At 39.5% G+C, this 21,770-nt stretch overlaps 1 protein-coding gene across 2 annotated transcripts; it reads right to left on the bottom strand.

Moving 5' to 3' along the window:
- Positions 1–5,390: 5,390 nt before the first annotated feature.
- On the bottom strand, positions 5,391–19,951 carry dvl2 (dishevelled segment polarity protein 2). 2 transcript variants are annotated; one of them, XM_053501366.1, is made up of 16 exons: positions 19,899–19,920; positions 19,437–19,758; positions 13,219–13,288; positions 10,686–10,831; positions 9,956–10,062; positions 9,712–9,841; positions 9,483–9,573; positions 9,330–9,399; positions 8,992–9,131; positions 7,948–8,024; positions 7,796–7,863; positions 7,484–7,690; positions 7,161–7,292; positions 6,786–6,962; positions 6,372–6,590; positions 5,391–6,263 (listed from the first exon to the last, which is right to left on the bottom strand). In XM_053501366.1, exons 2-16 carry the CDS (start codon positions 19,595–19,597, stop codon positions 5,731–5,733), a joined length of 2,328 nt encoding a protein of 775 aa, XP_053357341.1. In that variant the 5' UTR covers positions 19,598–19,758; positions 19,899–19,920; the 3' UTR covers positions 5,391–5,730. The 2 variants fall into 2 exon arrangements, with proteins under 2 accessions (XP_053357341.1, XP_053357350.1); XM_053501375.1 differs by having other exon boundaries at positions 7,484–7,606; positions 19,437–19,951.
- Positions 19,952–21,770: the final 1,819 nt, after the last annotated feature.

Here is a 21,770-nt window from a genome sequence, read left to right as displayed (position 1 = left end):
CTTGCACAGATGCAATACAATTAATTAAAGCCTTTATCCAGCTTCAGTCGCACTATATACAGTATATAACAAAGCAATATTACGTGCAAGTCTTATTAAAAGTTTATCTTTTCCTAGATATGCCGACACTATAGGAGCTCATGTACCGGAAGTTGGGCGGGGCCAGACCGTGGCTCTAAAGTTGCACTGATCCCAGACCTGTTTTAAGGGAAAATAATGAACAGTTTACGCCGATCAAGCCATAACATTATGACCTCCTGCATATTAAGTTGGTCCTCTTTTGCCACCTAAACAATAATGATCTTTTCTGCCACCCTTCTATTGGGAACACCATTAACATTTTCCTCAATTTGAGCTACAGTAACTCTTCCATTGGATCGGACCACATGGGCCAGTCTTCACTCCCCATGTGCATCAGTGAACCTTGGCAAGTTCAATAGTTTATCTTCCTTGGATCACTTTTGGTATGTCCTGACCACTGCAGCCTGGGAACATCCTACAAGGGCTGCAGTTTTATTTGACCCAATTGTCTAGCCATTACAGTTTGGCCTTTCTCACAGTAACTCACTCACCATATATACTACTTTACCCTGTATTCAGGGTCGTGGGGGGCCTGGAGTCTATCCCAGGAGGCTTAGGGCACAAAACGGGGTACCCCCGGGACGGGGTGCCAATCCTTCTTCCTATAGTTGATGTGTTGGAAGAACAAAAAATGGGAAAGCAGTAAGACTTTGACAAGTTATGATGGCTAGAGGACTGGGTCAGAGCAACTCCAAAACAGCAGCTGTTGTGGATGTTCCTGGTCTGCAGTGGAAGGAACCTGGTCTGATCCAGCTCAAATTGAGAAAAGAATTAATGCTTTTTGTTAGAGAAAGGTCTCAGAACACACAGTGCATCACTGTTATGGTGGCAAAAAAAAAGTGGACCTACTCAATAGTAGGTAGGTGATCATGGTTTTATGGCTGATCAGTGTACATCTTAAACTAGAATATCTATCTATCTATCTATCTATCTAAATAAATAAATAAATAAATAGGATTGAACGTTATAAAATATCTCATTCTTTTAGACTTTGAATTGTCACTTAACTAAGAACATTTCAAGCACTTTATCATTTTATTAACTGCAGTATGAGTGGACATTCAATAGGTGCAATTTATTTAAAGATCTAAACAATTATTAAGTAAAATTTTTATAAATGTCTTTTAACCTTACTTTCCTACTGAACCGAAACTTTATGTAACTAGTACTTTTATAGAAAAAATGATAATACTGTGTTAAAATAATATGCTGTTCTGGAATTACTCCAGGGGGTCTTGGGAATTTGGTTTTATGAAACTGGGGGAAATGATCAGTAGCCAGAGACCCACATGGCTGAGCGCACACACGCGAATAATGTAGTGCACTATTTGTCCACTAGAGGGCTTATGGGAAATCAGACAAAATCACACAATTTATTTGAAAATCTGTGATTAGCGGATTGTATGGAAGATGAAAGATCATATACGAAACCGAAAAAGTATTCTACTAACCACAACTACTATGAACCAGGATAGAGAGCATTATTTGAGCTTATGATTATTTATAAACCTGAATAGGAAATGTACAGTATATGACTAACTCAACTCATGGGCGTTTTTATTTAACTGGAAAAAAATAATAATTTAAAAACTTTGAAGTTATCAGAATCAGAGTTACATCTCTTATTACCTTCCACACAGGAGGACAGAATCTGCCATAACCACTCAGTCACCATGTTTGTATGTAAACTACCCATAAGGGCCACTGAACCTTGTATCAGATAGTCCTACGCGTTTCATCTGTCCATACACCTTTCAGTCCCAGAGTGACTTTGTTTTGTTAATTGTTTTTATTTTACCTGAAAAAGTGAAACTTATATAATATAAATTCATTACACATAGACTGATATATTTCCAGTGTTTATTTATTTTTTTTAATATATATATATATATATATATATATATATATATATATATATATATATATATATATATATATATACAGTATCTCACAAAAGTGAGTACACCCCTATTTTATTATATCTTTTCAAGGGACAATGCTAAAGATATGAAACTCTGATAGAATGTAAAGTAATCAGTGTACAGCTTGTATAATGGTGTATGTAAGTTGATGTCCCCTCAAAATAACTCAACACACAGCCAATAATGTCTGAACTGCTGGCACAGAAAGTGAGTACACCCCTAAATGAAAATGTCCAATATTTTGTGTGGCCACCATTAGTTTCCAGCACTGCCTTAACTCTCTTGGGCATGGAGTTCACTAGAGCTTCACAGGTTGCCACAGGAATCCTCTTCCACTCCTCCTTGATCACTTCATGAAGATGGTGGATGTTAGACACCTTGCGCTTCTCCACCTCATGTTTAAGGATGCCCCACAGATGCTCAATAGGGTTTAGGTCTGGAGACATGCTTGTCCAGTCCAGCACCTTTACCCTCAGTTTCTTCAGCAAGGCAGTGGTTGTCTTGGAAGTGTGTTTGGGGTCATTATCATGTTGGAATACTGCTCTACGGCCCAGTTTCTGAAGGCAGGAGATCATGCTCTTCTTCAGTGTGGCACAGTACATGTTGTCATTCATGGTTCCCTCGATGAACTGTAGTTCCCCAGTGCCAGCAGCACTCATGCAGCCCCAAACCATGACACTCCCACCACCATGCTTGACTGTAGGCAAGACACATCTGTCTTTGTACTCCTCACCTGATCGCCGCCACACATGCTTGACACCATCTGAACCAAATAAGTTTATCTTGGTCTCATCAGACCACAGGATGTGGTTCCAGTATTCCATGTCCTTAGTCTGCTTGTCTTCAGCAAACTGTTTGCGGGCTTTCTTGTGCACCATCTTTAGAAGAGGCTTTCTTTAGGGACGACAGCCATGCAGACCAATTTGATGCAGTGTGCGGCATATAGTTTAAGCACTGACAGGCTGGCTTCCCATCCCTTTAACCTCTGCAGCAATGCTGGCAGCACTCACACGTCTATTTTTAAAAGCCAACCTCTGGACATGACGCTGAGCACGTGCACTTAACTTCTTTGGTCTACCATGGCAGGGCCTGTTCTAAGTGGAACCTGTCCTTTTAAACCGCTGTATGGTCTTAACCACAGTGTTGCAGCTCAGTTTCAGGGTGTTAGCAATCTTCTTATAGCCTAGACTATCTTTGTGTAGAGCAATAATTCTTTCTTTCAGATCCTTAGAGAATTCTTTGCCATGAGGTGCCATGTTAAATGTCTGAGAGTATGACCAGTGTGAGAGCGATAACACCAAATTTAACACACCTGCTTCCCAAGGACACCTGAGACCTTGTAACACTAACAAGTGGCATGACAACGGGAAGGGAAAAGGGCTAATTGGGCACACTTTGGGAATTTTTATTTAGGGGTGTACTTACTTTTGTTGCCAGCAGTTCAGACATTATGTTGAGTTACTTTACATTCTATCAGAGTTTCATATCTTTAGCATTGTCCCTTGAAAAGATATAATAAAATATTTACAAAAATGTGGGGGGTGTACTCACTTTTGTGAGATACTGTATATATATATATATATATATATATATATATATATACACATACACACACACACACATACATACATATACACACATACATGCATACAGTGTGCATTAAATATATACTGTATGTACCTGTTTACTGAGCCCTACAAGCCACATTGGACAGCTGCTAAAAAGCACAGAGTGTCCACCACAGTATTAATAGTTCCCCTTTCTCCTTTGTGCATAAGGCTATCACCAGCTGTCTCAACTCTTGGTAACTTCGTCCCAGAATTTTAAAGTGTGTAGGGTATCAGCTACATCGTGAGTGGCCACTTATAACAGAAGGACTTTGACATAAAAACGGATTTCCTCTTGTTGACTGATTCATATTCAGTAACTGGCTTATCCTGATCAGTGTGGCAGTGGATCCAGAGCTTATCTTGAGAACATTGAGCAAATAATGGGAATACATACTGGATAGAATCCAGTTCACCCCAGAGCATCATGTACTAACGTAGTCACTCATTTAATTATGTCTAATAACAAGCAATCTGTGTATTGGCATATTTTTGTTTATACACAGAAAGCAAAATCATGAAAGGATTGACCTGTAGCCTTTTACCAGCTATAAGAATAATCAAATAAAATAAAGATTGCTTTAAAATACAAATCTAAACACTAATCTATGTTAAATAGACCATAAAATAAAGCAACATAATGAGCAAAAAAGCCTGCTAAATGTTTACGGTGTATTTAGTTTAAATATTGGATTTTCAAGAAGTCATGTAACATATAATTGGATGACGCGGGAATGTGAGGCAAATACACATAAAAAAGAAGTTTCAATACAGAATGTTCTCTTCTATTACAAATTTATTTTGAGTAAGAAACACAAATGTGACAATAAACAACATGGCACCAAAAGTGGCACTGTTCTGTTTAATCTTCATTTAGCACCTGTATGCTTTGATTATATCCATATATTCATTCATACAAAAATGATTATGTTTGTCAGTCTACAAACAACAAAAATAAGTAGAAATGTGAATTATGTAAAGTATTAAAAACTGTCTGTTCTACCCAGCATGAGTACCATTTTTGGCATTATTTCTCCCTCTCTGAGTACCACTGGCCGTACCAACTCCATTCTGTCAACATATGCAGCTGTGTTTAATGGTAAACTTTTTTTACCATGATTATTCTTCAGCCGACTTTAGTCCACAGTACCAGAGAAAATGACCGTCAAAGACTGTTTTATAATCCTGCAGTTCAAACCCTGTTTCACATTAGTCTATTATTTATTAATGGATTTAACACACTGAAAAGGTGTACTGTAAAGAACAGTAAACTGTGCAGAACTGTAAAAAAACCTTCAGTACTAGTTGCCATAATGGAAAAAAGCTTCCACTTCCATTTAAACATTTTAGCTGTGAAAGCTCATGGTTGCAAGGATTTGGGGAAATACAACTTACTAATACCACTTTATAGCTGCCTTACCAAAAACATCCAGAATCCTTTATAAACTAGATTCTTTTTTTTTTTTTTTTGTAAAAAAAAAAAAAAAAAAAAAAACTAGTTAAATTGTCTGCTTGTTGTTTTAGTTATTCTTTGAAAAGTAATGGAAAACATGATTTTCATGAGCTGTACTATTTAAACAAGCAAAAACACACCTCTGCAGGTAGTTTATGCAGAAACCAAAACACACATTTAGAGATCAAAAGAACTAGTGTTTGGAAAGGATGGGTTTTGCCAAGGCAAATATTTTCATAGGATATAAAGAGGCCTCAGATATTTTCCTATAATAATCAGAGTATAGTGCTCCCTGCATCATTTCATAAATAACTGCAGGAAAGAAAGTTTCAGGAAATGTTTAGAGGTGTTTTATTGAGAAACAAAAAAGAAGACTGCGCATTTAGGAAGGCCAGACCCTGTCATAGATTGTTGTGACTTTAAAATTACTTGATGTGCTAAATGTGAGTTGTGCAAGACGTCCGGTTTTACAGAAACCCTGTTCCTGCTGGCAAGGATAGATGAGCTATCCTGCAGCAATACCAAATGTTACACCTCAGTCGCTTACTGAATGCAGCTCACAGTTATTATATGATTCAGTCCCATAGAGGTTTCATTCATTAATTCAAGCACTCACTGGTTTACTCATCCGTCCCACACAGATGCGCTTATCCTGTGCAAACTTTCCCTACATGACATCCACAAAGAACTCACTGGGGTTTCCCATGGCCAGGTGAAAAGACTGCCTGGAGGCTGTGAGCTCAGGTGGGACAGATGCCAGGTCACGTGTGGGTGGAGCTCCAGGAGGTCCTCCAGGATTACTGGGTGGGGGCATGCCTGGGTGTAGCGCTGTGCCAGCTGTCTGAGGATGAGGAGCTCCCAGGGCCGGGTGTGGATGTGGGTGCTGTGGTACCATCATTACCATCATCGGGTTGTATGGAATGGGAATGCCAGGTGGATATGGAGCGAGGTGTGGGGGCGGTGCCCGATGATGTGAGCGCTGACTAGCATGACTGTGCTCACTTGGTGTGGCTGAGCCATGGTCCCTCCTTAGGCTGCTACGCACTGAGTATTCAGATTCGCTGCCACTGCCTGAGCGCGAGTCAGCTCCACCTCCATTGGGAGATTTGTCATCACGAGTGCTGCCAGCCACGGTACTGCCACTTTTACTACCCCTCCTCCGCTCTCCCTCACTTCGAGTGGAGCCACTGCTCCGACTCCCTGCACAAACGAAAGTAAATGAACCCATAAGTCATTAAAACGCATACATCTACACATGTCAGTCTGGCAGCAAAGAGCAGCAAAAAGTTTAGAGATTAATATTCTCACCCTCGCTGTGCTGGCTACCCGTGCTGCCAGGAGCATAACTGTAGCTGGAGAGCTCGTGGTATGGTGGGGGCTGGCTCGAATACGGGTGTGGGTACTGGTATGGGAAAGTGTGGAGAAGAGGCCACGGTGTCGCCCCTGGTAATGGCAGAGGGGCCAGTGTGTCTTGGTCTGAAGCTCCACTGGAACCATCGTTATCATTGAGGGACAGGTTGGCCATGTCTGTGATTAAAGAAGAGAACAGAGAATTGATCAATGCTTTTGATCACTTACAGATTATATCATATGTATAGTATAAACAACATGAATTACATTTCTCTTCCATGTAAGATCACAGATTAAAAACAATAGTTCTGTATTTCACAATAAACATTATTAACCATTCTGTTTCAGGAAACCAAAAAGTGTCACACTCACAGTTCTCACAGTCACTGAAGTCTCCAAAGATGTAGTAGCACTGCTCAGAGAAAGTGATCTTATTGACAGTATGTCTAATGAAACCAGCCTTCAGGAGGTTACTGGCATATTTACGAGCCTCTCTGCGATCCTGAAAGCCCTCTATGTGATGATAGAGCCACTCAACCACGTCTGAGCCTGCACACACACCATATCATCATTGTCTACTGAGCCTGTTAAATTGGCATTGCTTATCCAATACAAGCAAATAGTGTCTCTAACTTGTAGTAAACAAAGAAAATAAACTCAACTTTATTCCTACAGTATGCAAACCAATACCATTTGTTTTCTAATACAGAAATAGAAAAAGGATCTCATTTGAAACATGTTCCTTACCCAGGAAGGCATTAGGAATTGTGATCTTTAGCCACATTCTGTCTCTCACTTCAAGACCTGACTCAGGAGAGGCCATGGCCTTTGCCACAGATGCCATATCAGAGTGAAGAGATAGGTTAAACTCATCAAAACCTATCAATAAATTACAAAGAGAACAGCATGAGACACAAAAATGTGAAAGTCATTAGTCTTAAAAAAATAAGGAAAATCAGAATATATTGGCATAAAACATGTTTTAGAATATAAGAAATTGAGGAAAAACTGACAAACTCAGAAAAGATAACAACTAACATTAAAAGGAGTTAGATATAGCATATACATACGTTCAGTCTCAGTGACAGATGAGCTGGATGTGATTGTACTGCCTGGGTAAGGTGGGTATGCTCCTGTCATGGCTACTGAATGACTGACCCAGGCTGCAGGGTCTATCGGCCTAATAGGCTCGTCTGGCAAAAAGAGTGGAAACAAGAAACCTCTTACTTCAGGTAGCATTTCTTCTCTCTTTATGTACTTCCTGTCAAGCTGATGCGCTAAGCAACAAATGCAATCAACATGCAATACAAGGTAAACTGATCCTCATAAAAATCACATAATATAATGCAATTCAATTTTAAATTGAATTTGAAATGACTCACTACGTGGTAGTGTAAAGTAGCCTTGAGGTGAGGGGTCCCAACATTTAGCCACTGTTAGAGTGATGGGCCTGAAATGCATTTAGGAAACACATAAGCCATGTAACGCTACACATTAATGTGTCTTTAATACTAACAACAGTTAGATGCCTTACCCTGGTTTATGCACAATCTCTCGTAGAACTCTGACCGCATCATCATTGCTCATGTTCTCAAAATTAATATCGTTCACCTGTGAAATAAAAAATAACCTCACATTAATTCTATATAATAACATTAAACCACTTTCAATGCAGAGCTGACCATTTACAACATATTTACCAAACTTATCTATGTGCTCAATTTTCATTATGTATAAGCATTTGAGCCTAATTATATTTCACTTTAGGCCTATCTATATTTTCACTGTCCATCTATATTTCTTTAGCTCACAGGGTTGAAAATTCTATTTATATTATACACTTACTAAGCATTGGACCTATATTGGTTAGGACCTCACTTTGCTCTTTAAATAATGCAAATTCTTCATTGCACAGATTTCACAGGATGTTAGAAATGTTCCTTTGACGTTCTCTAACATGCTTACATCATTTAATTCCTACAGACCTTTCAGATACACTTTCATGCTGTAAATATCCTCTTGTAGCACACCCAAAAGGTGTTCTACCAGGTTCAGATGAAGTAATTGAAAAAGCCAGTGAAGAACCTATTGTCATGCTCATGAAACCAGTTTATGACTTTTACTTTGTGACATGGTGAATTATCATGCTAAAATACCTATTGGGAAATGGGTAAATAGTGGCCGTAAAGGGAAGTACATGGTCAGCAACAATACTGAAACAGGCTGTGACAGTCAAGTGTTGATTGATAGGTATTAACAGGCCCACAGAGTGCCAATGAAACATTCCCCACACCACTGCTTTGCCTCCATGAACCCATTAAAAAAAAAACTCCTTTATGCGTTGCCCTGCTGCCACACAATTGGCTAATAATTGCGTGAATAAGTAGGTGTACCTAATATAGTGCTCGGCATGTGACCTCACATACACCCACCCAAAACCAGTCCAGATCGTTTAAAACAATAACCCAAAGAGGAATTATCTTTGAGTAATTAGTCACACCCACACCAAATTTCAAATATTCCCTGCCTCTCATTTCCTTTCTCACCCCCAAACACACCCACACACAATTTCTCTTACCTGTAGCAGCATGTCCCCAGGCTCGATTCTCCCATCAGCAGCCACTGCTCCGCCCTTCATTATGGAGCCAATATAGATGCCTCCATCTCCTCGCTCATTACTCTGTCCCACAATACTGATGCCCAGGAAATTATACTTCTCTGTTAAACATATACACACAGACAAGGAAATCAATAAACAGACAGGCTCCTGGTGACCAGTAAACACCTTTAGGAAACATCAGCATATTAATGTGCATTACTATAATTGAACCATAAAATACTGGGTAATAAAACTAAAAAACACATTTGTCCCAAAAGAAAATGCCATTAATCTGAATACAATAAAAACCTACTAACCCATGTTGAGGGTGACTGTGATGATATTCAACGACATAGTTGAGTCTGTCACACTACTGAAAGATGATGCCTGCAAAAGTAATATTTAAAATAAGAAAAATAGAAAAGCCTAAAATCCAGAACTAGGAATCTGATGATAAAAGTGAGGAGTACCCTCTCCAGCCTTGGAGGACGTTGTTTCCTGCGTCTGCGGTGTCGCTTTAACAGTCTAGAGGCAGTGCTCTGTTCTGTTGAACTACTAAACCTGCACAGAGAAAATAACCTCAGCATCAGGCAAACCGAGAGCAGAAACACAAGCATTTGAAAGTTGTACAAATTCATTAGTGTCAGTTTTTAAGAAGTGTAACATGCGTCATTCTTTATTTATTCCTGTGCTTCGTACCTGCTCATGGTGTCATCATCATCGGAATCACAGAAGCTGGTAGTTTCTAGTTCACTGCTCATGACTGTAGTGGCACTTTCGTAACCTGCCAAATGCCTCTCCATGCGTGATTGGCCATTCATACGTGACCCTAAAGAGGAAAAAAAAAAGAAGGGAAAAAAAAAAACACACAAAAGATTATGTGATTTTTTCCTAAAATTTTCATCAACGGTTTATATCTGACAAGACACAGGACATATCTCACCATGCTCCATGCTCTCTCTGTGGCGAGGCCTCTCTCTCCTGAAGGACACGACAGACTCAGTCTCTGTCTGTTCATCCAGCGTCTCCACACTGCCTGCAGCATTCGGACTACAGCACCAAATAAACACAAACATGCATTCATTTCATGTCATGGAGTTTAAGTAACATGTATAAACTGTATAATGATCAAAGATGATCTTAAGGCTGCAAGTTATTAGTAAAACATAGCAACACTGTTATTAGTGTGTGGAGTGTTTACTGTAGAGATCTACATAACTAAAAGATCATGAAATCAACTGGCAAAACCATTTACAATAATAATAAAATATTTATTATGAATTAATTAAATAATTGTGTCTTCTACTTGTTTTTTTTTTATTTTTAACTATTAGTTTTTTTTTTTTTTTAACTATTAGTACTTAGAATGTTGATTGTAAAGCTTGCTAATAATAAAGAAGAAAGAAATATATCCCTACACACCTATACTAACTTAAATATTTATAAGTATTTGTTCCAACTTTGGCAAACAGGCAAGTTGCGCCAGCAAGGTGTGTGGGCAAAGTCCCATACAGTGGTGCACAGTTGGAGTGTATACATGCAAAAGTTCTAACTTCATTGCACCAACTTTAAATAACACTGTTGACTGAGATCATGATAGTGTGCCAGGTACAAATCCATGGGTCAACAATATTTAAGTAAAAGGGTCTAAGAGAGCTTGAGAAGACGCCTACTGGAATGAGGGGGGTCTTGAGTCTCCGATGCCCCCAGTCCTCTCAGCTGGTGGAGGAGGAAGAGGGGGAGGGGGAGGTGACGGTTGAGCTCGGACCTCCACTGGAGGTGGCGCAGGTTCTGCTGCAGGAACATCTGAGGACACAAGCTAAAAATAAAAATAAAACTGCATTATTTCTAAACGTAAGCTCATTTAAATGTTCAAATACTGGTATGTTAGCTCATCCATGTAATGCATTATTTACACATATTTGTGCCTGTATTAGACAGAGATAATGTCATCTACGAGGAATACTGGAGATCAATGAGAATTCAGCCCTCATAAACATATCATTTTAAAAGTCCATGTGAAGTTGGGAGGCTGGCTGGTAGTTGAAGAGAGAGTTTTAACATGTTATTGAGGTGTAACCTGTGTTTACTGACCAGATCGAGCTTCGAGGGTTAGTTTAGGTGCTTTCTAACTATATGTATTAAACTGAAATTTAAATAGCATTCATTAGACCTGTGGAAAGAGGTTACTATGTGCAGTCACTTTCCACATGTTCCCTGGAGCCAGGGAAAAAGCTTGAGTGAGCTTGTAATTTTTCAAGAATAGCACACAATCATTTCACATTTAAACACACAGCACGAAATCAAAGAAGTGATTTAAAAAAAAAAAAAAGCTTCTGGGAATAAATGATCTTCAACACTGACCATAACATCACACATCTGTAAATAGTACTTAACCAAAAAATAAATAGAATATCCTGACTTTCTGTGTGTGACTGTCTCCTGTACTGTGTTTAGTTCAGGTTGACTACTGAACGCTTTTGAATATGGTAGGGTGATGACGGAAACAATATGTTACACTTATTTTGTTTCACTTTGTGACCACTGTTCCTTTAACTCAGAAGAACTTTAAAGCAGGGTGAGTGTACTTTTGAACTCATAATCATGTCTTTTAAAAATGTACTGACAGGTTTAGCTACCCTTAGACTTTTAATGTTCGTTATTTCGAGTAATTAGAGGTTATACTTGTTTTTTGGCCAGTCATTACTGTCAGTAGTAATCTTACATGAGCAACAGATGGATAACTATTAGGCTGGAAACACTGCAGTATTTCTTTCAGTTGCAGCAGAATGAAATCTGATGGCTGACGTTGTTTCAATTGTTAAGTTGTATCTTTCCATGAAACCCAGGGAAAACCTTGTCCAGAACTTAAACATTAGTATTTATGACCTAAACAGAAATGAGCACTTTGTCTAACCCAATAATTCAGAAACCCAAGTAATGGGGTGGAACAAAAAGTAGAAAACATGTTCTTTCTATTGTTTGTGCAGATGTGTACTCTTGGCATACGGAATATGACCTATAGGGTATGTAATTAATAAAATAATTTATTTTTTGTGATCACATATTAAAAATATTACTGGTAAATGACAGCTATTTGGCTAAATCATAAGTGTATGTGCTTATTAAAAATATAAGCAACTGCAAAGACAGGGCTGCAGGTCACAAATATCCAGTGTCTATGGAAAAAAGAAACTTACAAATAAATCAGCTTTTCAGTAGCTGTCAGCATACAAGAAATGACTTGGTGTTCCCTGAGGCTGTTAGCGCTGCTTAGCTTTACTTTTACAATAATGAAAATGTGTAAAAAAAAGGAAAGAAAAAAAAAAAGAAATGTTAATTAATAGCACTACTACTTAAAAGATTCTACTTAAAAGCATAAAATAAATTATTTTAAAGAGTTGGCTAAGAGACTTTGGACCTTTCAAAAAAAGGGGGGGAAAGACCCACACACTGACCAACTCTTTTAATAGGGTTAATGGATTCTGTGCTATTGTGCACTCTCTCTCCAATGAACATGAAATATCCTGATGCCGGTATAGCGTTTCTGTCTCGCTGGGTTTAGTTTCATCCAGGCCTTTTGATTAGGGAACATGCTTTTCACTGGAAGCTTCTAGTGCAGGCTGGGTTTCAGACTCCGTGTGAAAGACCGAGACAAACACTTTTAGAGCTCTTTAAGGTTAGCCTAAGACACAAACATTCTGGATCTACCAGATTGTTTCAGTGTGAAGTAAATTATTAAATTATTCTAATACGATTCAATTAAGTTTTATTCATATTGCGCTTTTAATGACGTCCTTGTCGCAAAGCAGCTTTATAGACTAAAAAGAAAATCCAGGGAAATGAGTTTGAAATATGTAGAAATCAATTATTAGGTTTCCCCTGATGATCAAGCTAAGGGCAAGGATAACACTTCCTGAGATAGCAATAGGAACAAACCCTGAGAGATACCAGACACAACACATTTGACCCATCTGCTTTTGATTGGAATTAATTCACTATATATTTTAGGGACAGTCTTAAAATTCAACTTATTCATTATGAAATGCTGAGGAAACCAAATAATTGGGATATTTAGTGATTTTTTTCACGCATTTGATTTGCAAACATAAGATGCACATCAATACAGTACACTCTGTTTCCTAAAAAAAAACAAGAATAGCAAGGAAATGCAGGAAAGATGATACAGCTGAGTCAGGTACATACCCAGGAAACCACTCGTCCATTAAAGCAGGGCAGCTTAGCGTTGTCATCAGAAATCTCTTCCTTGACCACTCTGGAAAGAAAATAGCGACCAATTAGTAAAGAACTGATAATAATGGCTATTACGATAATGCGTCGGATAAATTAATGCTTAATAAGGATCACTAATCCAAGGTTTCCACTTCCAGTGTTGAAACTTAAAGAAAGTTAAGAATACTCTCATTCTTTTCCCCTTATCCACCCCTCACAACAGTGAGTATTCTGCAGACATTTTTCTCCTTTTGCATGTACAATTTTGTTGAGTCAGTTAATATGAACTGCATTTAGAGCATGTGATAACTTAGCAAAAGAAATCAAACTGAGCCATTGTTTCAAGCCAGCAACAGCTTATATACTGATTACAGCTGGCTGGCTTCATGTGTCTCAGAGGAAGCATGTTAGTCTTCACCTTTCCCTGATGGTAGCTGATGTATGGCATGTAAGATCAGGCCAGTGGGTGGAAACCAGCAGATGATTAGAGGCAAAAATGGGTGTGATGGTTGCAAATTTACATAGAACTTCGTTAACAGAGTAGATAATTTCTAAAACATTTCCAGCATACAGCATTTATACAAACATAAGAAAATTCTTCCTTAAGTTGTAGTTGTTGTTCTGCAAACATATTTTTATGCTGGTTTAACAACACACAATAATCCTGGAGGGAAACACTCCCATCAGGAGGGAAATGCCTCATCATAGGATAAAGGTGATTAGTCAGAAGGGTTTTGTATTAATTTGGAATGTCTTTTCGCACTAAGGCACGGGTTCTCAACTATGTTTACAAGACTTTTAACCCTTTAAAAAAAGTGTCTTCAAATCTTAAAAATGTATTTTGCCTGTGTTTACAAAATGTACAGAAATGTCAAAGTTTAAATGCAGCAATGATCAGATTGCTTACTGAATAACTTGATGCTTTGCAGTAGCACATAAGAATTAACACACAATACAGTATAATATGCATTAAACACGCTTTATTAATGCAGGTAATACATGTCTAAAAAAAATACACCCATTTAGTATGTTAACACAGAGTCTTGTTTTGATTTTTAAGCGTCCATGCTTTTCTCTTTTTTTTCCCTCCATTTTGTTAACATTTTGCCCATTTTGCCACCAGCTTGCAGGAGCCCACACCTGAACCAACTGGAGAGGATATGGGCTGGCATTTACTTCGTCAGAGACACCTGAAACCAGCCGCTGCATCTTCCCAAACTGCTGCTCACTGCAAATCACATGACAAAGTATCTCTCTTTGAGGAAGCACCAACTGCCCTCATCAGGAACCATGAGCTCATTGGATATATGAATAAATGATTAGTATCGCTGTGATTGACAGGGGGAGAGAGTAATCATCTTAATGATTAATCATCGTAATTGTAGTCATATTACACACCCAGCAATCTAGCCTAATTTTTCGAAAAGTTTCTGTGAAAGTCCAAACATAATTTACCTGGATACATAAAACCGGCCAGATGTATAGCTAATGGACTGATAACAGGTTTAAACCTCCATAAGTTTAGCGCAGCACTTAAGTAATCTTTGGGTTAACTTTCAAAATTAAATAAGGTTTAGAATATTGGCTGTAAATCCACTTTGCATTTCTAGGACATTTTATTTATAGATTTAGAACTATTTTAAATAATCTTCAAACTAATGTACTTAAGTAATGTGCATGCCATGTGCATGCAAGTGTGCTTCACTTATAGATGTCATCTTCATCTACAAGTGAAATTTAAGCCAATCTGTGGCCCTTTGTCAGTCATAGACCCAGTGGATGAACATATAGACTGGTGGTAGAAAGTTGATCCCTCAAAGTTTACTAACTGGGAATGGAAGCTTAATGTTAATTAATGCTTAATGAAGCATAACGCATCAGCAAATCTTACCACGCATGTGAGGCAAACGAGTGCAGAAAGAATATACTTATGTCAATGTGACAGAAACAATCAGATCAAGTGTCTGGCTAATATTCTCCTATTAAATGGATTATGAATGGCTTATACCAGCCTCTCATTCAGATTAACAATTCATTCTGATCAAGCAGGATTTGTTCAGTCTGTTCCAACTGAGAATAATTGGGTTATTATTCTGATTATTGGTGGAATAGGATGGCGCATGCTAACACAGCTAACAATTTACAGATCATGTTGGTGATAAAGAATAAAATCACACTGTGGCTTTTACTTCAGTAGGAGCATCATTGTGTGAAAGGCATTGAATCCAGACGTTACCGGCTGTGACCTTGTGTTCAGTCTGTTGCTAATAAAATTACGCCCACACACAAACAAGGATGTTTTCATCATGTGCACATGAGGGCAGATTCACAAATTTTGGAGTATTTAGCAACTTATTGCATAACAGCTTGTAAATCAGAATCAGAAATTGATCCTTTTTTAGTTTTATAGCAGTATAAGGCTGCAGACCAAGGCTGATGCCACATTCCTCCCAGTCCACAGCAGCCTAATCGAATCTGCAGCAGTCTATTTCATGTAGCATATTAGAATGCTACGAAGCAACATTGCCCTGATTGACCATTGTTTCTTTAAACATACTGAAACACTTAAGGAAATAAGACACATCTCCTACTACATTACTCAGACTTTGTTGTTCTCGGGAAAGGAGGTTAACATATGTCACAAAACAAAAATCCTCAACAAAGGAATGTACATTTGTACAAAATGGCATTTATCACCTGATCTTGGGTGCAAAAAGTCCTGATCACTCATACTTGAAAGCTCAATGCATACCAGTATACTGTGCAAATCTAGGTTATGAGATACGGTGGTGCAAAAATAGACTGAAGCACAAGAGAATGTGGGAACAGAGATATGCATCGAAGAGAGAGAGAGGGAGAGGAATGATCCTGCTCAAATCCAAGGCTACAGTGCTGTGGAAAATACATTAAGAATGAGACAAGATGAAAGTGGCAACCATCGGCAACCATCCCCCATCCTTTCGTCTCTCTCCTGCTCTCTCCCTCTCACATGCTCTCTCGCTCTGCCCTTCTCTGTCTCGTTCTCCGTGTTGATTCTGCCCAGACACCCAGCAAATGGCCTCTCTCCAACTCCACTACACCCCCGACGCCACACACACCCCGCTCCAACCCTTCTCTACCACACACAGGCAGGCTGACAGCTGGCTCTGCGCACAGCAAATCAAAACAGCAGCATCAGAGAGAACCTACTTCTCTACGTTCCCCTCCACCACCCTATCACCTTACAGCCCATCTATGCAGTTCTACAATTCAACAATAACACACGTCACATACACGCACACCAGGCCCATGCTACTCGACACCACAAAGCAACCAGATAACAACTAGGAGGAAATACAAACTATTCTTGAAATTCAAATGCTTTAATTATTACTTCTCTACGTCTACTTAACCGGTCCCTTTACTAAAGGCTCATTATTTATGCTATTCATCCGTGTCCCAAATGGCACACTTCCGGTCATCCCTGAACGTTGCAACGTGTTACGATTTTCACCCTCTGCTTTTAAGGATGCTTACAGGTAGGTACCCTTAGAACGTTTCACACTTGGCACGATTGATTTGTGCTGTGCCCAAGAACGATTGCTTCCCGTTCCCATTTTCCAGTGTTAGTAGTATTCGTAGGGGACTCTTAGGGACAGCAGGGGGAAGTATGCATCTAGTTTGTTTGCGAGACGTTTTTAAACACATAAGAGAAGAAGGGAACTAGGAGGTCAATCTTCACGCTACGCCCAATAATATTAATATTTCAGTGTGCCTTGTGCACCTTCCTACTTTAACAGCTATGGCCCTGTAGGGCAGAGGATGTGTTTGGCATGTGCTACATGCACACAGACTTTGGAAAAGACAGACAGTAGTGATAAGGTCGAATTGTAAACATCTGTCCAGTTACGTGAACAGGTAACGTTTGGCTTTTATATCTGATTCGATCAGTGCCCGAGTATGCCTGACCATGCATTCCACTGGGACACTTGCCACGGTTCTCGAGCCCAGAAAACTTGTGTTCTCACAAATCAAAATGAGCCAGACTTTGGGGTCTCTTCTTGGAAACGATTCTGGGTAACTCATGTGAAATCACCCTTATTTTTGCCTAAAGGGAAGAACCTTACTAATGCAGACAAAGCAGTGAACTCTTACTGACAACCCCTGCAACACTTTGATTAAGGAACACTGATTATAGTAGATGGAGTTGTAGGAATTCAAAAACAATACAGTGGACCCTACTGTCAGAACTGTCTGTATGTAAGAATAATATTTAAAAGTCTCATAAGTATGTGGTGCCAAAATATTACTGAGTAGCTGTGACACAGAACTGTCTGTTTTGGTAAAGAGCTTGATGAAATTACCCTAAACTTCAATTATCTCTGGATGAACAAAAAAAGGAGATCTAGTCTATGCAATGCATCAACACATACACACTAAGTAGGGATGTATAATCTTCCAAAAAGTTCCCCCCCAAGAGTTTATATGACTCATAATGGTGTTATTTGAAGCAAGTGTACTAAACCTTTGATGCTGGCCAACTACAATGTACTTTTCTGCTTTACTAATATACACCAACCAGCTATGACAATAAAACCATTATATTAAAACCACCCAGGATGTGGGTTGCCCTTGTGCCAGTGAAGTGGCTCTGGAAAAGCTTCTGGTGATATCCAGTGGTGTCTGGCACCAGGACGTTGGCAGAGGATCCTTTGGGTGCTGCGGGTTGCATTGTGGGGACTCCATGGATTGGACCTTTTTGTCAACTGCATTCCATGGATGCTCGATCAGACTGGGATCTGGGAAGTTTCAAGGCAGGGATACTAGTCTAAAGCTCTTTGCCTGCTCGGCCGCGTGTGGGAATGCGCTGTGGTTTTTAAGCTAATTTTGCCGCAGGATCAAATTGGGCAGGCTGGCATCTGGCCCCTACAGACATGGGGAAGCCTTGGATGCCCATGATCCTGTCACCAGTTTGCTGGTGTAGGTGGTGATCAATGTGACCTGTTGATGGTCATAATGTTATGGCTGCCTGGTGGGCCATCTGAACATAGTTTTTTTTTTTTTTTACAATAATTTGTCTCTGTTTAATTTCCCAGAAACCTGCAAATTAAACCTAGGTAGTAGTTAATAGAAAAACCAAAACATTTATGTTTAACACGGAAAGGTGCTTAACAGCATCTTTCCATGTTAAACATAAATGTTTTGATTTTGTACATAATCCCTGACTTATAAACAAACTTCCAAAACTTACTTATAAATGGTAGTCCACTTTAATAAAAAAAAGTAGTTAACTTTACTAAGGCATGGGTTTTGGAGAAAATCTTTTCTTCACTATAGAAGCTTTTGTCTAGTTAGCGAACACAGATTGTCCACATTAGAGAACGGTTTACGTTTGGACCTGGAGATACACATTTCTGACAGGTCCACGGGATGAGCTTCATTAGGCCAAATTCGGGATAAAGAGGGGAAGGAATGAGCCTGGATTTTTGCAGTTCACCCTCAAAAGTAAGGAAAGTAGGATTCACAATATGACAAACAGGGGAGGAATTGAACTTTCCTTCAAGAGAGACTTGCCAAAAAGCACCCCCCCCCCCCTACAGATGTAGTCTACAAAGTTAATGTGCCCAAGTCAGCTCATGATTCAGTGTTTTCTTTCTCCAGGCTGCATCCCGCTTGTCCTTTACACACACACACACACACACACACACACACACAGATTGTATCATTTATGTTGTGTCGATTACTGTACTCGGTCTGACGTTTAATCCAAACAAATAAGACAAATACTCTACATCATGCTAATTAGATCGGTTTTCAGCAAACCTACACTTTTTCTAAACTCAGCTGTTCAGTCAGTTAAAATGAGACACGCAGCTCGGATGTGCATTTTGTTTTCATGTAAACAGAAGATTCCTGCACTGATACTTTTCTACCTTGAAACAATGCACTATAAAAGCTCGGTCTCTCCGATGCCCGTGAAACTGTCAGCGTTTCCTGTGAAAACAAACCACGGATTCTTTTCTTTCTTTCTTCCTTCCAGTGTAACACTCGACCACACACATTCTCTCTCTTATTTAAAACGAACAGGAATAAAAGAGCGTAACGTTTTTCTCTGGTTACTTTGTAGCGCTAGGCTTGGCGAGCTCGTGTCCATCCTCTGCACGGTAACACACACACACACACACTGAGCCCCCACTCACTCTCTCACTTACCCAAAGTCCTGGTCCATAGACTTGAAGAAGAATTTGTAGTTTGGTTTGTTCAACACTTGTTTGAAATCCAGTAAAGTGATTTTCTCCGCCGCGATGGGAATCTTCACCAGATACGGCGTCTCCTCTTCGTCGATGTGATAAATTATTTTGGTTTCCGCCATTTCTCCAGCCCAAAATTTTTTTTCCCCCCTCTTGTTCCTCAGAAGTATGTTAGGGAGCTAACCGGCTAACGCTGGCTAGCTAACAAGAGGTGGAGGAGGAGAAGGAGGAGGAGGGGGCGACCCGAGGTGCAGCCTACCGAGCAACACTTCTTCGGCCAAAGCTTTAACAACAACAAAAAAAGAGAGTTTAAATACTAAATCCCTACCTCTGTCGCAGCCTCAAAGTCGAAAACGCATCCCGGCGATTTTGGTTTACTCTACGGATGTCTGCTTTTAAACGAGAATAAGAAGAGACGCCTACTTTTACTCGGGCAGCCCAGGCCAGCTTCCCACCGCAACAACTTTTCTCCAACAACACCAGTGGAGGGGGAACTGGCGCTCGTGCGGCTCCTCTCCAGCGCAGGCCAACGCGGCGCGTGACGTAACGGAGCTCCAAATGCACGCGCGCTCCCGACCGGTTCCCGAGTCCCTACCTAGACCGAGCATTCCCGATGTCTCCCAAAGTCACTGCAGCGAACTGCACTCAGAAATGCACAAGTAGTAAAAAATCATGCATAATCCACGTCATATGAAAATATCACTGTTTTAACTTATAAATTCCCTTAGCTGGATTTTTTAAAAAGTCAATCATACACTTGAGCATAAAATCTTTCCCTGATTATGTACAGTCATAAAAATAAATGTAGCCCAATTAGACACACGAGAAACGTTCAGGTCAAACAAGGACTTTTGATTGCACAGAATAACAGAACACCTTTATGAGAGATAAACAACTACCTTTAGGTGGCGTAGTGGCTTAATGGTTAGCACTCTCGGCTTCTCACACCCCACCCCCCTACTGGCCTTGTTTGATTCCTGCCAGTGTGTTATGCACAATACCAAATAAAATGCATAGAGTTTGCATGTTCTCCCTGTGCTTGGTAAGTTTTCTCTCACAATCCAAAATCATGCAGATTAAGCTAATTGGCATTCCCAAATTGCCTGCAGTGTGTGTGTAAGTGTGTGTGCGTGTGTGCCCTGTGATGAATTGGCATCCTGTCCAGGGTCTACCCCACCACATCCCCTAAGTCTCCTGAGATAGGCTCCAGGTCCTTGTGACCCTGAATACAAGATAAAGCTGTATAGAAGATGAGTGATTGAGTGAGATGATAAGTAAGTAAAAAACTCTCATTATTTCTCTATATAATTCCATGCTACATGTTTTACTAGTGCTTGGATACCATCAAAGTTGAAAGTTTTCTCACTGCACTGGGGCCATGATCGGACAGTCCTGCCAGACTGCCTGTTTCATGTCTGAAACAATGGCCTCCCAGGAACTCCTTTAATAGCCCAAACATGTGTAAATGGCAGTGATTCACAACTGGGTTCCTATAATGTAAAAAGTAGTGTTCGTGAATTATCGTGTGGACATTTTCCTCAGACAGAATGTTCACCTAATACATACAGAATTTTTTTTACCTACTGATACACTTTATGTCCGAAAGTTTATAAAAACCTATCCTGACCCTCAAAATTTGCATAGAATGTCCTTGAATGCTGTAATAACTGATGGCACTTAGGTAATAACCTAGTAACCCAGTGTAAGTATCTATCCAGTGCCGAAAACTTCAAAGCACTTTTTGTAAGTCGTTCTGGATAAGAGCATCTGTCAAATAGCTAAATGTAAATGTAAATGCAATGTTACCTTCACTGGAACTAAGGCGACCAAACCTGTGCCAGCATTGCACAAAGCAAATCTATAAAAACATGGTTTTCCAAGTTTGGCATAGAAGAATTTGAGTGGCCTGCACAGAGCCTTGAACTCAATCCTGCTGTATATTTTTAAGAAAAAACTGTGCCCAACTGTGACCTAATTCATTAGTACCTGATCTCATGAATGTGTCTGAGTTGAGAACAAATCCCCTCAGCCCCCCTTCAAAATTTAGTAGAAAGCCTTTCCAGAAGGTTAGATGCTTTTATAAAGATTTATAATACAAGATGCGACTGGTTTCCACAAGGCTTACCCGAAAAATAGTTTATCATAGTATATTACATGTGAAGAAACATGTGAAGGTTAATTTTACCATGTTATGCCCTGTATTTTAATGCAAGTAGGGGTGCCAAATAGAGTATATGCAGTCCATAAGAATAGATCAATGAGGAACAAGGACTCTTTAACAAATCCAATTTGTTA

This window comes from Clarias gariepinus, chromosome 1 (genome assembly GCF_024256425.1).
Source record: "Clarias gariepinus isolate MV-2021 ecotype Netherlands chromosome 1, CGAR_prim_01v2, whole genome shotgun sequence".
Lineage (NCBI taxonomy): Eukaryota > Metazoa > Chordata > Actinopteri > Siluriformes > Clariidae > Clarias > Clarias gariepinus.
The sequence above is the reverse complement of the archived record's forward strand: the minus strand, read 5'-3'. Positions and strand labels throughout refer to the sequence as shown.

Excerpts from the sequence above, each read along its gene's own strand:
- dvl2 (XM_053501366.1), bottom strand. The coding sequence starts at position 19,597 with ATGGCGGAAACCAAAATAATTTATCACATCGACGAAGAGGAGACGCCG. Across the intron at positions 13,289-19,436 it reads TCTATGGACCAGGACTTTGG|AGTGGTCAAGGAAGAGATTT; the intron begins GTAAGTGAGAGA and ends TTTTCTTTCCAG. Across the intron at positions 6,591-6,785 it reads CTTCAGTGACTGTGAGAACT|ACATGGCCAACCTGTCCCTC; the intron begins GTGAGTGTGACA and ends CTTTAATCACAG.